Below are 17,682 nucleotides of genomic sequence, written 5' to 3'. Positions count from 1 at the left end.
AGGAAAACAGCCTTTGCATATCTTGGCTCAGAATGGTACAAGGGCCGTTCGAAGGAAGCAGGCGGCTCTTAATTTTTATTGATCTACTTAATTGTAGGAAAGCCTCAACTTACCACCACAACTGAGCTCCAAATCTACCTATATTAAATTTCTACCTCACCCATCTCATTTAAGTGTCCCTAGGCAGTTTACAACAGCATAATAAAACCATATAAATACACAGGAAAAGCATAGCTTAGATGCAGAATTTAAAGGCAGATTAAAACCAATAAGTAAAAATAAATCAGATTAAAAATCCAAAGGCTATGAGGTTAACAAGGGAGCAGGACGGTCCTCAGTCCACCTGACAGTCCAGGGCGGCATCATACTCTTAAACCCCCACACAAATTGGCCATGCCAGGTCTTAACACCTGGATCAAGGTCACTGAGATGAGACAGTTCCTCGGGTGTTCTGTTCCCATGCAATGAAGGGCTTCACAGATGATCGCATCGCATTGCACCTGAGTTGGAAGCAGTGCATGTTGTGATTCAGTGTCAGCCTGTGCTCCCAGCAGCTGAGTCTGATGAATCTGAGGAGGAGGAGGAGGGGTTTGGAGAGCCTTTGGTGTCAGAGGGAGGCTCTGATGCACTGCAGGACTCTCGGCCTGGCCCCTCCATTCATGTGCCTCATGAGGCTCAGCTGTGTGAGGAGGAGGTGTCGGACTCAGAGGAGTCACAGCTGAATCTCTTCAGAGATGCTAGAAGCAGAAGGCAATCCAGCAGAGCAGAGCAGAGAAAATCAATGAGGCAACTCAGTGAGAGGAGGAGAAGGCAGTGAGAAGCCACACCTTGGGACTGATAATAAAAGGGGAAGGTGTGGGCGGGGCTGGTTGCTGAAGGCAACTGTTTGGAGACATTCTAAGGGAATCCTGGTCTGTTCTTGATACTGATAACTCTTGTTTGTTGACTTTTGTTTGATATTTTGATTCATTTAGTGAAGGAAATATTCTGTTGCTTTTTTGTTTGAACTGTAAATAAATAAATTTGGGTTGGGTTTTTCCAGCCTATTGACTGTAAAAAGGAAAAAGGGGTTGTCCCTGACACACAAACAGGGCCAGTCGTAGGCTGGAACAGAACGGTGCAGTGCAATATTTCCGGGATGAAAGGATGATCTGGCGACATCACTGTTGCCCAGGAGACGCCCAGGAGGGCTCCTTACACATCCTCAGAAGGAGCTGGAAGGAAGGTCAGGAGCTCACCCCTCCCCACAGCTGCACTCAGATCTCGAACGCAGACTTGCTAACCTCCTACTGAGCAACCTAAACACGTGAGCCACTGTGCTCCTTTTTAAAGGTGATAATCAACACCTGCAATTGGAAGCAAACTGCACCTAGGTGTTACATGGACCACCCTAGGAACACTGCCTCTAGGATTGCCCAAAATTGCCAAAACAAAATCATTTTGTTTGCATGGCTCCCTACCAAACTAAGATATGAAACACATGAGAACTGGCTGTAAGTCTTAAAAATAAGCATTACAGTTCCAAATTTCCTCTTTCCCAATATAAAACTCCTGGCATTTCCCACATGCATGATGTCACCCAACCTATTTTGTACCAGTGTGTCTCAACCATTGCAATTTTTTTCCCCTGTGAAATGTTAGGTGCAGCTCCAGGTCACCAAAGTTTTGCCCAACTCTAACTTAGTTGTTGTTGTTAGTTGCAAAGTCATGTCCGACCCATCGCGACCCCATGGACAACGTTCCTCCAGGCCTTCCTGTCCTCTACCATCTTCTGGAGTCCATTGAAGCTCACGCCTCCTGCTTCAGTGACTCCATCCAGCCACCTCCTTCTCTGTCGTCCCCTTCTTCTCTTGCCCTCAACCTTTGCCAGCATTAGGCTCTTCTCCAGTGAGTCCTTCCTTCTCATTAGGTGGCCAAAGTATTTGAGTTTCAACTTCAGGATCTGGCCTTCTAAAGAGCAACCAGTATGAAATAGAATGGGTGTTTTCATATTTTATGCCAGAGAGATCTGTGAGGCAGGGCAGTCACAATCACAGAGTCGAGCATTTTATGTACCATTTAATCACATTATTGTGACCTCCATCTTGACTTTTTTGATTCCCCCCCCTCGTCAACAGATGCCACTGTTTCCACCAACAATCTCCTATACACACTAATTCTTAGCGCCACTCGCTTGTAAACAAAGAGTTAATCTTTTTTCTGGGATTTTTTAAAAACAAATTTATTGCAGAATCTTATACATTACAATCGTGGTTGCACCTGTGAATCCAAAAATAGATGAGAGAGAGAGATCAAAAAGAAGTTCCTGAAATCAGATAAATTCACCCTTCATTAAACGAGCTTCAGTCTTTGTCGCAGGTCTAATTCTATATATATATATATATATAGTTTGCAGCTTTACTTGAATAGAAATTTCAGAAAAATGCAGTTTGATTGTTAGTGCCGTATGCTTAGCCAGAAATAGCAATAGCACTTAGACTTATATACCGCTTTGCCATGCTTTTTGCAGCCCTCTCTAAGCAGTTTACAGAGCCAGCCTGTAGCCCCCAACAATCTGGGTCCTCATTTTACCGACCTCGGAAGGATGGAAGGCTGAGTCAACCTTGAGCTCAGTGAGACTCGAACTGCCAAACTGCAGGCAGCTGGCAGTCAGCAGAAGTAGCCTGCAGTACGGCATTCTAACCACTGCACCACCACAGCTCCTAATAAGCTCCTCATAAGCAAAATAAGCCTCATTGTGTTCAGTAGGTATTCCTCACAAGTAACCTTTTTTTACAGCCTCATCTTCTTAAATATTCCAGGGCCTCAGAGCAGCTGACAATGACCCAACAGCCCCTCCCTATGACTCCCTTCTCGTCTTTGACTATGAAGGAAGCGGTTCAACGGCGGGATCGGTAAGCTCCCTTAACTCCTCAAGCTCTGGAGACCAAGATTACGACTACCTTAATGACTGGGGACCCAGGTTCAAGAAACTGGCGGACATGTATGGGGGTGGCGAGGATGATTAAAATGACCTCACTTTTCTTGCTTTGCAAAAAGAGGAAAGATATAAGCATTTAGAAGAAGAGGATGGAGAGAAAGAGTGCAATCCAAGGTGGATGAAAGAAGAAAGAAGAAAGGAGTAAAACAAAAACAAATTAAACAAAACACAAAAAAACAAAAAAAAGAGAGAGAGCGAAAGCAGAAGAGGAATCAAGATCTGTTCAAAGAGGCAGCTTTTTTAATTAATACCTTCGGCCGACTGTATTCTTTTTAGTGGTGACTTAGAACGTTTCTTTTGCTGTTGGTTGTTTCTTTCTTTCTTTCTTTCCCCCTTTCTTCTTCTTTTTCTTCTTCTTCTTTTTTAAGAACATTGAGCTGTCTAGCATGAACACGTGTCTCTGCTGCCTTTTTTTATTATTTTAATTGTTCCCCTTCCCTCATGTGTCAGCAGGGATCTTGCTTGTTTTAACCACTTTATGACTAAAGGGAGTGAAAGGCACTCTGTCTTAACTTGAATTTCTTAGAACAGAAGCACTGTTTTTAAAATATATATATAGATATATATATTTGAAAGTGCCTTTTGGTACATGTATCAGATTCCCTCAATCTCAGGAGTGTTCAAAAAGAAACAAACAATTTACGTTTCCACCGTGTCTTGGACACCACACTCTGTAACCCTAAGCCAGTTCTAGCTTGGAAGGAATTAAGGAATTAACAAAACAAAACACCAGGAACAATGGTATGGTTTTATCTTTTGGGGCTTTATTCTAAAAGGAAAAAAAACACCAGGAGAATTGTTTGTGGGTGGGGAATAACAAAAGAAACGCGATGTTAATATATACAAGAGAGGAAACCAAACTTAGAAATCTTTTTGGCCTAAAAAAATGGTGAACTCAGTCAACCTGTTGTATATATCATTCATTGTTTATCTGATGCAAAATACTGAATTGGGTTTTCTCTTGTGACTTGGCCACACGTGATGTAGCTGCATAGAATTATAGCATTGGAAAGCCTTGGCGAAATACAAGGTGACGCTCTTACCTAAACTTTACAGTAAATGATCCGAAGACCAAAGTGTAACTTTTGTCTTTCTTTTCAATTTCCTTTTCATTCTTTTTTCCAAAAACAAAACAGAAAAAAACAACAAAAAAAGACTTTTTTTCTTCTGCTGAGTCCATGGTGGAGTTATGTATTGCTAATCGATGTTTGTTGCAATGAGTAGGATGTGGAAATCTGGTGGAATCATTTGATGTACAGAACTGTAAGCATCTGGAGAAGTGATTTCAGGTTAGCCAGCTTGGTCACCGGAGATTAAAATGTGGAGGAAGGCAGCACAATTTATTTTGGCCACATATGACTCTCTGAATGTTATAATGTGGGTCCCAGTTGGTGTTTTCCCTCCTAGGTTGTGTTAACATAGAGCAGAGGTAGGCAACCTTGGCTCTTTTATGACTTGTGGACTTCAACATCAGGAATTCTGGGAGTTGAAGTTCACGAGTTATAAAAGAGCCAAGGTTGCCTACCCCTGCATAGAGCATCAGTTTTGTAGACTCTTTTCTTTTTGGCCACAAAAGTCACCTTCCTATTGCACCACAGAAAATGAGCATGGCAAAACACAAACAAACAAATCTAACTCCCTTATTATATTAATGGATAGTTGAAGGCCAGAGAATTTGGCCAAATATTTGAGCTGCCTTATTTTGAAGAGTTATAAAATGAATTGGGGGGGAAAAAAATAACACAATGCCAAGGACTAGCTTGTGGGACCAATAGTTCTTAAAATACTTTGAATGCCATTGCATCAGTAGAAAAAAAAAGTTAACAAAGAACATTATCTTACTGCTGTTACAATATTTATTCTTGGAAGGATTTTTTTTTTCTTCTTTTGATTTTTTTTTAAATAAATCAAACTAGATAGGCCTCTAGCGTGAATCAATATGTGAATTTCCGTGCTATGAAACAGCAGACAACGGTTATTGAAGTAAATTTGTCTATCACCCTCTGATATTAGGGAAGAAAAACAAATGATTTCAACTGAAAAGCACATGCAAATCAATAGCATATAAAGACTAATCAAATAGCTGGATTTATCTGACCATTTCTTAATGGGGTACTTCCTTGTAAAACAAGAACAAAATTATTGTTTGATACTTGATTTTCAAAGTGTCCATATTTCCCAAAGTGTAATTCAAGTCAGGATTCACTTTAGAAATGTTTACATGTGTTTGACTTAAGCCGTGAATATCATAATATTCTGTAAGAATCTTCACTTTTTGAATTGCCCATTGCTTCTTATAAAATCATGACCATTTCAAACAATCTGTTAACCAGCTTGGAAAGTCAGCTCAATCCCAGTTCAATATTAATTATTTTTTGCATTCGTAATAAAATTACGTCCAGTAGATTTTTCTCATGCAATGAACGTTGTTCCTGAACGCAACACAGCTAAAGTAATGTTTCCAGACTATGGCAAACATCAGATCTAATCAGATCTGAACAGATGGTTTCCGATATAAAAGCAACAGGCAAAATCACTTTGTAAAAACTATTGCATCAAAAATTAATCAGCAAAGTAGGCCTAAGACAAATAATGTTGCACCGCTTCGTAGATTCCCTTGCCCACAGCTGGGAAAGGAGCTAGAAAATAAATAAAAGCATGAGATAAGTGACTGTAATTCAGAAAAAGATGGTCTCTTTGATCCTCAGAAATGTTTGATATGGGATGTACAACCTCAGGTAGATTTTTGAGGTCTCAGTTAGTGATCGTTCGCCTATTTTGCATATAGCTAATTGTTGGCGCAGGCTTTGGCTTTGTCAGGTCAAGGTTTCCTAAGGAAAATGTTGGGAAAGTTTTTTGTACAAGAATTTGGAATCGTACATTCAGACGCAACAGTCTCACACCACCTTAATGGATGCAAACGGAGAAAAGATTCTTCTCCCCCTCCCCCCATCCAGCCAAGAATTGGTCTTCTTTAAAAGTACCGAGTTCATATTTTAAGAACCGTCAGCTTGGGTAATTTCCTCACACTGTTTCTTCTGTAAAAAAAAAATGCTCCATTTTTGGAAAAGGAGTTTTATTTTCTGGGGGGGGGAAATGAGAGCCAGAAGCACGTTTGCCATAAATTTCCCTTGCCCACAAATGACTACGTTAAACAGCATTTCATGTAGAACCCCAAATAGAGATGAAACCTTGAAAAGTCATTTATCTCTATTTTTTTAGAACACGTGCAATTTTCCTCTCCAAGTAAACATGTAGGCACAACATCTTTATTTTTAAAAAAATAATAACTGTTTTCTTTTTCTTTTTTTTTTTTTTGCAAAAATGTCTAGAGATTCATTAACTATCCCATGGGTATATCTTGAATATTATGAGCCAAACCTACCAATTAATGATGGCACTTCCTGATGAGTGGTATTTCTATCTGTGATCAAAGGCTAATATGGGATAAGAAAAGGCAGGCATGTCAATGGGAACCTTGTGATTAATGTGCTTAAATGTTGACAATTAAGCCAGACTTATTTGCTGCATTTTGATAGCACCTCACTGTTATCAAGGGTAGCATGCTACCCAGTTTGTACGTAGGGTCTGTATTTACAAAAAAAAAAACAATTCTGCAGTTTTTCCTCTCTCTCTCAAAAATGTGTTTTTTTTTTCCTCCCCTTTAATGATTTGGACTTAACGTGGTTTATGTCTAATGTTTGTACAATTATTTAGATTGCATGGATGTGTAATGTAAAAACCACATTTAATGGCGATTGAGCCACTTAATTGTGCTATCAAATCTTGGATTACTTATGATAATGGACAAAAAGGTCTGCAGCAAATTGAAGAGGAAGCCATGGAGGATGGATTAGATATTATTTCCTTCCAATCCAAGAGGGAGCACAATTTTGGAGAAATTGTTTTGATGATCCGTGGGGGAAAAGGGCTGATCTTCTTCCCCCGGCACACACTTTTTTGTCAATATTAAAAAAAAAAGATTCTCGTTTGGCACTGAGGGGGGGGGAAGGAATGAGTGCAAATAAATATTTCAAAAGGTTGTTAAGAGATCGTACTAGAATGCAAGCTCCTTTGTCTAGAGACTTTGAAAATGCTCCTTGTGCATTTTATATTTCATTGTATCATATTTTCTATAAAATGCAATTTCTGTAAATTTACGCGCATTTGAAATGTGTCGTGTCTAATAATGGAATGTGGTTTTAAAAAAAAAAGTATTCTGGAGGGAAGAGTCTGCCTATCTCTTATGTTTTAATGCACCAAGGTTGTGATTATGTTACTCAACGGACTGGCCACAAACTTGAGGTGCATCCAGAATTCTGCACTCTGCCCAGAAACAATTCCACGAACCGCAGGCCACATCACAAACTGCTTTTGCAATCCCAACTGTGGTTAGTAGTAGCAACACAGCAGAAAACCAACATGATCCTATTGACCACCTGAAAACCAGGTTGCATTGTTCTCTGGATTGTGGCTTTGAACTTCCCACCCATCCGCCTCTGAAACCAGAGCTTTTGCAGTTGACTCTTGTTTTAATTCTTTCCAATTTGGTAAAAGAGATTATGAGAGCTACTATGTGGGGTGTTTGATGTTCTCTGAGCTCGGTTGTTTTCTGGCAAACGTTTCATTAGCCAAGTAGGTAATGTCCTCAGTTACCCAACTAGGTTACATCATCAGTGCACTGATGATAGTACCTAATTTGGTAATGAAACATGTGCAAGAAGAGCACCAGGGACCCAATAATTCAACCCTGGACTACCAATATTCTCTTCTATTGAGAGCTGCTGTAGCCAGCAGTGAAAAAGATCTGACAACCAAGGGAAGGAAGGAAGAGTTACTTCTGCTGGTCTTGCAAATTTCCCACTTTTGATATTAATAGAGCTGGATAATCTGGAACTTCCCTCTTCATGAAATGTTCCTCCTCCTCCTCCTCCTCCCTCCAACCAAAGGGCTGGTTCTTCCACAAAGTCCAGAATCTCTCTGAGGGGATTAAGAAATGCAATACATACAACTCCAAACCACATGTAAATCCACATTAACTTAGATAAGGATTTGGGGATAGAGTGATCAACAATCATGTGGACAACTGCAATAAAGAGGATTGTATCTAGTTATCTTCAGAGCCTCCTCTTTCTTTGGCAGTTTTTACTAGAAAATGGCAAGTGTTTAGTCATAAAATACATTCCTATCTGGCAAAAGCTCTCCAGATCTTGCTCCTGGTATCTCCAGACTGAGCTAGTAGAAGAGATCCCTGTCTGAAGTGCTACTAGTCCATGTAAACCAGATATAGTTTCTAGTGAGAGGGCAATTTCCAGAATTTGTAGAATGAATCTTTAGGAGTTGTGGTCTGACTTGGAATAAGATGGTTTTCTGTATGTCACTGTAGAATAACAGAATAACAGAGATGGAAGGGACCTTGGAGGTCTTCAAGTCCAACCCCTTGCTCAGGGAAGAAATCTGATACCATTTCAGACAAATGGCTGTCGCATCTCTTCTTAAAAACCTTCAGTGTTAGAGCAGCCACAACTCCTGGAGGCAAGCCTTTTCACTGATTAATTGTTCTCACTGACAGGAAATTTCTCCTTAATTCTAGGTTGGTTCTCTCCTTGATTAATTTCCATCCATTTTTTCTTCTCCTGCCCTCAGGTGCTTTGGAAAATAGGTTGCCCCTCCCCTTTTTAGGCAGATATTGGAAGACTGCTATTATGTCAGCCCTGTGTTTAATTGTTTATGTGTTTGATTTCATATCATGCCTTTCTTTGCAGAGTTCAAGGCAACTTAGAGGATTTTCCTTCCTTTATATGAGATAGAATGGGCTGAAAGAAAACAAGAAAGCTTCTCAGGGAACTTTCATGGCTGAAGGTGGATTATAAATTGGGTTTCCCTGTTGTTAGTCAAACTCTTTCACTTCTACACCACTCTGGCTGTGAAAACGTAAAAGTTGGTTATTGGAGATTCCATCTGCTGCAATGAAATGGTTGTACAGAGTGGCTCACAAACCTAGCTGAGACCACAGCAGTCCTGTTGTTTTAGGTATTGGTTGTGAGGAGATCCCCTATATCAGGGGTAGGCAACCTTGGCTCTTTTATGACTCATGGACTTCAACTCCCAGAATTCCTGAGCCAGCCATGCTGAGGGGAAAGGGAGAGGTTTCCAAGCTGAGCCATGCTGGCTCAGGAATTCTGGGAGTTGAAGTCCATGAGTCATAAAAGAGCCAAGGTTGCCTACCCCTGCCCTATATAGACTCTCTCCCATAGGGATTAGTTGGAAGGATCCAAAATGTGATAGCTAAAAAGATGTGAACTAATTAAGATTGAGAAGCATTTCCAATACAATTTCTGCCCTAGGAAGGGGTTGGACTAGAAGACTCCCACGGCTCCTCTCAGCCCTATGATTCTGTGACTCTAGAACAGGGGTAGGCAACCTTGGCTCTTTTATGACTTGTGGACTTCAACTCCCAGAATTCCTGAGCCAGCACAACTGGCTCAGGAATTCTGGGAGTTGAAGCCCACAAGTCATAAAAGAGCCAAGGTTGCCTACCCCTGCTCTAGAAGGACAGATTAACATGATGATTGTGAAGAAATGGAAAACAGGATGAGGTGATCAAAAGAAGGATTTGGAATCAAATTTGAGTTGGTTTATACATCCTGTTTGCTAATGAACTACTAGTATAAGGAGTGAAATTCCATAATCCCACACAAAGCCACATATTTTTAAAATCTGCAATGCAGTTCATCAGGAAAAAAATTATGAACTGGGCAAGGTTTGCACAAAAGTCCATACATAAGTGAAAATCATGGGATAAGTGCATTTTTTAAGAAAAAATACTTCCCCAAATATGTACATTGAGACAAATTTTGAAAATAAAGTTACACACTAGAAAAAATGTGTATAAAATACATGGACATTTTAGTGAAAACTTTAAACAAAATTACAGATTTGCAAAAATGAGACGTGTGAAGAGAGACTTGACAGATTCATCAATTCATACAGGGCAGATTTTGTATCTGTGAACTGATGATGTTACCTACTTAGGGTAATGAAACATCTGCCAGAAAACAAGCAAGCTCAGAGAGCACCAAGGACCCTTTCAATGAAATTGTACATCCATGATTAGAGTGATAACATTACAGTATACTCACCCTCTACAAAGTGTTCCAGGATGTAATGAGAAGCAACTTGAACCTAAGCATGAGAAAGACACAGACAAAGAATAACAAGAGTTGGAAGGGACCTTGGAGGTCTTCTAGTCCAGGGCTTTTCAACCAGTGGTATGGGTACCACCTGTGGTACATTGGCACCTGGCAGGTGGTATGCAACCATCCTAGAAAAGTGGTAGCAGGGGAAGGGAATGAGCTGAACTGGTGGAAGCACCGCACAAGCCTGAGCCAGAGATGGCTGGAGCTGCAGGGCTGTCAGAGCTCAGCAGAAGCGCCAGGATCAGCACTTCTTTGGGACTGTAAGGGCTCAGTGGAAGCACCAGGATCAGCTCCAGGCTCCAGCTGGAGGTCGGCGCTGATCCTGGTGCTTCTAAGCCCACAAGAATCGCCGATCAGCTGGAATCTTTCAGCATCCCAAGGTCTTGTGATTTACATTCAGATGCTTGGCAACCGATTCATATTTATGATGGTCACAGTGTCCCAGGGTCATGTGAAGTGACCAAAACCTGCTGCAACCACCCAGCAGACGGGGGGAATAAAAACCAAACACCCCCTACCCCACCCTCACTGCCAATCCTCAACAGAAATGCTCACAACAATGAAAACCTCAGACAGGAGGAAGAGTGCCGCCGGGCAGGCAGGCAGGCAGGGGTCTTGCTTGGCTGTGGCTTGGAGGGCACTTTTTTCAGTCCATTGTAACTTTGAACAGTCATTAAGCAAACTGTTGTAAGTAACCTTTTTCCCAATTTTTTTTGGTCATCAAGTACCACCTTGCTATGTGACTGGTGGTACTTGGATGTTGCCATATCCTAAAAGTGGTACAATGGGTGAAAAGGTTGAAAAGCCCTGTTCTAGTCCAACCTTTGCTCAGGCAGGAGACCTTATACCATTTCAGGCAACTGGCTACCTAGTCTCTTTTTAAAAGCCTCCAGTGATGCAGCACCCACAACCTCTGAAGAAAGCCATTCCTCTGGTTAATTGTTCTTACTCTTAGGATATTTCTCCTTAGTTCTAGTTTGCCTCTCTCCTTGTTTAGTTTCCATCCATTGTTCCATCCACATGTTTTCACAGAAGTGTTCTCCCAAAGTAAGTATCATTTTAATCAATGTCTTTACATGAACCATAATCTCAACTCTTAAAGGTGGTAAATCAACAGCAATCTCTTATAATGGATGCATTCACCGATGCAAATTGGCAAATTTGCAAATCTTCTGAATGGAAATATGTCTTCCGTTCATATAAAGGGCTGAGTGCCAGCAGATGTTCCTAATGAGAAGATAAGCGTAATCATTTTTTTCCAGTTTTTCTTCCCTTTCCCGCCAACCAATTTACAAATTCTTCTGCAGCTTTTCTGGTGACCCAATAGAATAAAGAGGAAGGATGATCAGCAAAGTTGTACCCCCACCAGTTTTCTCCACCAAGAACATGTTATGAGCAAATGCATTCATGCATAGAAAATATGTATTGAATTGATAAATTCATCTAACTTTCTAAGGGAAAACAAAACTCTGAAGCTGGCCTGAGCTAACTTTGATGCTCACCAAATGATAGATTGCTTTGTAATATGTGGATACAGGTAGCCCAGATTGGCTGCTTGTTACCCTCAATTATCAGTGCTGGTTGAGTGTCTTATCCTAAGTTTACTATATTTTTACAAAAATGCCTCTCCTGAACTGAAAATTAAGCAAATGTTGCATGTCACTGCTTTACAACTCAGTCACTTGAATTTGGAGGTCTTCACTGCAATATACTTGTTTCAAAACATCCTAGGAAGAAGCCAATTTTTTTCTAAAAAAAAAATAACTTGCTGTGATATCAAATTCTATTTTATTTAGAGCCCATGCCTGGGAGGGGGGGAACATGATAATGTTCTAGGAAGAAACTATAGTTTGAAAGTAGACTGAATGTTTTGACACACAAGATCACAGGTTGAATTATTGGGGGGGGGGAAGCACAGAGCTCAGAAAAGCGTCCGCCAGAGGAACATTGCCATTCAGAGTACACAACACTGAGCAAATAGAAATGGTGGTCTGACATATATCAAGAAACCTTTGTGGCACTTTCTGAAGTTGAGGAATCTTAGAACAATCCACACACTAGCCAGCCAAGGGTAATTTTAGATTTCATTTGTTTTGGAAGCCACGGGCAAGCGTTCGCTTACTGCTTGCTTTGAAATCAATGGGATGATGAGTATTTTGTTCCAGCTGGAATGTAGCTATAGGCAGTGCTTTTTTTTGTAAAAGAAAAAGGTGCCGGAACTCACACATGTCATACAACCCGCCTTGCCTACCCTACAAGGTTCCATCCAAAAAAGGTGTCGGAACTCCGTTCTGAGCGTTCTATGAGAAAAAAAGCCCTGGCTGTAGGTAATGACAAAAGACCCAGTTTTTTAGGGAACAGCAATTCCCGAACAGGAAGTGCCCCATTTACTTCTACCTTAATTCTATGTTCATCTCTATTAATGTAAATACAAATGCTGATTAGGAATGTCAAGGACAGGGATGACTTTTGGAAATAAAAAAATGTGTTTAAAAAGGAGTAATTTCTCTTCACAGATATCATTAGGTTATTAAACTGGATGTTGATGAGGGCAGATTTGCAAAAAAAAAAAAATCTTTCAGGGATACTTGTGTATCTGTTTCTCCTCCCTTTGATTTAGTTTGCACAATAAACCTTTCTTTCCTGAAAAATAAGTATGAAAAAGGACACTTGTTTCTGAAAGTTGGGTACAAAAGACAGCATATTGAAGGTTATGTTTTTAAACAGCATACAATAAAGGTGGTGAAAATAATTTTCATCTAGGAAACCCTTAAAAGTCTGCATCTGGGAAAGTAATTTAAAGGGGAACTAGAGAAATCTGCATTAAACGCCTAAAGGTGGAGATTTCTATAAATAAAAAGTGGTATTTTGCAAAAACATCAAATATTATCAAAAAAATTGTGAGCATCGAAGGGTGCAAGTCTCTTTTAAAGGACCTTTTTTTACAAAATCTGGAGGCGAAAAAGTAACAGAGAACGATGCACTTTTTAAATACCATCATAGCATAATGGTACTGATCCTGATGCCCTTCCTACAGCTTGTCTATGGAGATTCCCCATCATCCAGGTCACGCTTGTCCCAAAAGTGCTTTTCCAAAAGGCAACTGGACTTTTTTCCTTGAAACTTCTGAATTTCTGAAAAGTTCTGAACTGAACTGGATGAGAAGCGAAACGATTTCAAGGAGAGGAAAAAAAAATCCAAGAAAGTCAAGTTGCCTTTTGGAAAAATCATCTTTGGGAGTTCCTAGAGCTTATAAATGAGAAGATCTTCAATTGTGTGGGAAAACGGGTGCTCTCCGATTCTTTTGCTGCAGTTCTATGTAAACTTCCCCAAAAGAAGCTGCGTTAGACTCTAGCAACAGAAACAAGAGATGGGAACAAGTCCTAACACACCGTCACTGAAGTTGCATCCATGTACTAAACTCATCGCATCACATTGCTTAGGACCAGGTTCAGCCCAAAGAGATTTAGCTCTGAAGGGCTAAGAAGGAGGGCCAAATCTTTGGTGAATAATTGTGTTTTAAAAATGTAAATAATAATAATGCAGTACTCTTGTATAGGGGTCAAGTCTGCAAATTGTTTTGCTTCTCCTCCAAGGCTCTACAGGTAGTCCTCGACTTACAACAGTTCATTTAGTAAACGCTCAAAGTTACGACAGCACTGGAAAAGGTGACTTAGGACCGTTTTTCACAGTTACGACCTTTGCAGCATCCCCATGATCAGGTGATCAAAGTTCAGACGCTTGACAACTGGTTCATGTTTATGACCGTTGCTGTGCCCCAAGGTCATGTGATCCTCTTTTGTGACCTTCTGACAAGCAAAGTCAATGGTGAAACCGGATTCACTTAACAGCCGGATTACTAGCCTATCAACTGCAGTGATTCAGTTAACAACTGAGGCAATAAAAGTCTTAAAATAGGGCAAGACTCACTTAACAAATGTCTTACTTAACAACAGAAAATTGGGGCTCAATTGTGGCCGTATGTCGAGGACTACCTGTATTTGGATACATCCAGAAACATTCAGCACTCACCTCTCTGATCGTCTACATATTTATGCTCTTCAAGATTTGCAACTGGGATCTGACAACAGGCAGTCCTTGACTTACGACCATTTGTTTAGCAACCATTTGAAGTTACAGTGGCACTGAAAAAGTCACTTACAACCAGTCCTCCCTTTTATGACAGTCACAGCATCCCCACAGTCATCATCAAAATTTGGGTGCTTTGAGGACTGGCTTATATTTACAACGGTTGCAATGTCCCAGGATAGCCTGATTGCCATTTGCACTCTTCCTAGTTGGCTTCCAAAGACCAAACCATTATTTACTTAATGACAGCAGGGTTCACTTAACCACTGCAAAACTTGCTTAACAACTGTGGCAAAAACGGTAAAAAAGTCCGTCGTGGCTCCCTTAACAGCTGCCTTCCTTAGCAGCAGAAATTCGTGTCCTAATTGTGGTCACAAGTTGTGGACTACCCATATGTGACTTCGAAAGTTGCTAGAAGGTTGAGGACTCCAGTAGAAATAATTTCCAGATCTTGAACCACGAGATTCTAAGAAGGAGTCTTTCAGTGTCACAAGTTGACAGTTGATCAAAGCAGTATAACTCTTTTCCAAAATGACTCTTACATGCAAGAGAAAGAAAAATAAAATGCAGACCCCACTGTTTTTGCCAACTTTAAAAAAAATCAGATATATATATATATATATATATATATATATATATATATATATATATATATATATATATATATATATATATATATATATATATATATATATATATATATATATATATATATATATATATATATATATATATATATATATATATATATATATATATATATATATATATATATATATATATATATATATATATATATATATATATATATATATATATATATATATATATATATATATATATATATATATAAAATTTAGTAGTTATTTGCAGCTGCCAGTCATGACTGGGGACATACATAAAGCATATCTTTGTGCAATGGAGGATACTTTATTCTTATTTTATTGGCATGTTTTCTAATAGGGAAAAGTGTGCATGATTGTAGTTATTTTGAGAGAGAGGAGTCGTTTCCTTACATGTTATTCCTTCATTTCCAGTTTAGCAGGATGACCGTGCCACTTTGACAAGGGGATGGGATCCAAAAGCACAAAGAAAGAAAGAAAGAAAGAAAGAGGGGTGTGTGCACAAGTTAAACAGAGCTCCAACCTTCTTTTTTTGTAGCCATCAAAACAGCACAACACTTTTGTAGTGTTCTTTGTACCATTTTTGTATCGACACGAAACAACAGAAAAATAGAGAGAGGTAAACAAAAACATCATTAAGGGGAAGCAAGTTGATGTTTTCAATGTGTTTTGAGTGCCGTTGCAGATCATGGTTCAGAAATGAATAACAGCTTTGCTGATTTATTTGTGTATCAAAGCTGAATTGGTGCATTGGCACCAAGCTTGTGTAATAAATAAAATTCTCCTTTTAAATAGCCTGCTTTGGTCACTTCTCTCTCCCTCCCTCCCTCCCTCCCTCCCTCCCTCCCTCTCTCTCTCTCTCTCCTTCTCTCTCTATTTCTCCACACACACAGCCTTTATCAAACAACACTGGCTCCCATCTCAGCCATCCATTTCCGTATATGAAAATCAGATGCAATCTACTGCTAGTTCTCAAATTACGACTGGAATTGAGCCTGGAATTATGGACATAAGTCATTGGGGTCATTAAGCACATCCCTACATGACCCCATCTGATTTTACAACCTTCTTTTAAGTGCATGCCACAGTTGTTAAGTGAATGTGGTGGTCACTGAGCAAATCCAGTTTACCCAATGGGCTTCTCTCTTTTTTTTTTGCCAGAAACTGGAGATAAACTATAGAAACTGACAAAAATTGTCAAAAATTATGGTCACATGATTTTGGGTCATTGCAAAAAGCCATAGATACAGAGACAGAGACAGATATAGATATAGTTAATGGATATATAAAGGTAAAGGTAAAGGTTCCCCCGCACATGCGTGCTAGTCGTTTCCAACTCTAGGGGCCGGTGCTTATCTCCATTTCAAAGCCGAAGAGCCAGCGCTTGTCTGAGGACGTCTCCGTGGTCATGTGGACGGCATGACTAGACGCCAAAGGCGCAGGGAACGCTGTTACCTTCCCACCGTAGTGGTCCCTATTTTTCTACTTGCATTTTTACGTGCTTTCGAACTGCTAGGTTGGCAGAAGCTGGGACGAGTAACAGGCGCTCACTCTGCTATGCGGCACTCGGGATTCGACCCGCCAAACTGCTGATCTTCTGATCGACAAGCTCAGCGTCCTAACCCACTGAGCCACCGCGTCCCTTAATGGTTGTATAGATATAGATAAATATAGATGAGATAGAGATAGAGATAGAGATGATAGAGATAGAGATAAATAGAGATAGAGATAGAGATAGAAATAGAGATACAGATAGATACAGATAGATAGAGATAGAGATAGAGATAGTAGAAATATAGAGATGGAGATGGAGATAGATACAGACACAGATATATACAGTCGTAGTACTGCTTTATACTGCACTGGTGAGACCGCATTTGGAATACTGTGTCCAGTTCTGGTCACCATGATACAAAAAAAAGGTGTTGAGACCCTAGAAAGACTGCAGAGAAGAACAACAAAAACAATGAAGGGTTTGGAAGTTAAACCATAGAACTAGGTATGTCCAGTCTAATGAAGAGAAGGACTAGGGAGGACATGATAGCAGTCTTCGAAGACTAGAGGGGCTGTCACAGAGAACAGGAGTTCAACTTATCCTCCAAAGCATCTGTAAAGGTAATGTCCAGTCATGTCCGACTCTGTGGGGCAGTGCTCAGCTCCCTTTCTTGGCCAAAGGAGTCATCTTGTCCAAAAACACTTCCATGGTCATGTGACCAGTGTGACTAGATGCTACCTTCCCACGGAAGTGGTACCTATTTATCTACTTGCCTTTGCATACTTTCAAACTGCTAGGTCGACAGGAGCTGGGGCAAGAACAGGATATCACCCCATCAGGCAGTACTTGGGTCTCGAACTGCCAACTCTCCAGCTGACAATCTTAACCATTCGCCCACTGCACCCCTTGTAAGCACCTGAGGCAAAACAAGAAGTAAAGGAGGGAAGAACATTAAAGAGAGATCCAACCTAGAAATAACACAAAATTTCCTAACAGTGAGAACAATCAGTGGAATGGCTTAAACCACCACCACCCCACCCACTGAACTTGTGAGTGCCCCATCACTGGGGGTTTTCAACAGGAGACTGGCCAACCATTTGTCCTGAATAATCTATTGCATGAGCAGGGGGTTGATCTCTAAGATCCCTTCCAACCAAGTTACTCTATATTTTATGTTCAATTTCAACATCCAAACTGGTTTCAAAAAACTGGCATCTGAGTTGTTCACTTCTATCAGGAAGTGGCTTGTGTTTGGATGGAGCCTTTGCCATGAATATTCAGATACCCTAGTACAGG

The 17,682-nt window shown here is 40.2% G+C and overlaps 1 protein-coding gene across 1 annotated transcript in view; it reads left to right on the top strand.

Moving 5' to 3' along the window:
• Positions 1–3,230, top strand: part of CDH4 (cadherin 4) — a gene marked incomplete at its 5' end in the record, with an annotated part of 1,039,205 nt that extends 1,035,975 nt beyond the window's left edge. Inside the window, one exon of the mRNA XM_081323640.1 lies at positions 2,802–3,230. Within this exon, the coding sequence (XP_081179766.1) occupies positions 2,802–3,008 (207 nt within the window). The 3' untranslated portion in view covers positions 3,009–3,230. The remainder of the gene's footprint in view (positions 1–2,801) is intronic.
• Between the last annotated feature and the right edge of the window lie 14,452 nt (positions 3,231–17,682).

This window comes from Vipera berus (genome assembly GCF_964194415.1).
Source record: "Vipera berus genome assembly, chromosome: 3".
Taxonomy (NCBI): Eukaryota; Metazoa; Chordata; class Lepidosauria; order Squamata; family Viperidae; genus Vipera; species Vipera berus.
The sequence above is the reverse complement of the archived record's forward strand: the minus strand, read 5'-3'. Positions and strand labels throughout refer to the sequence as shown.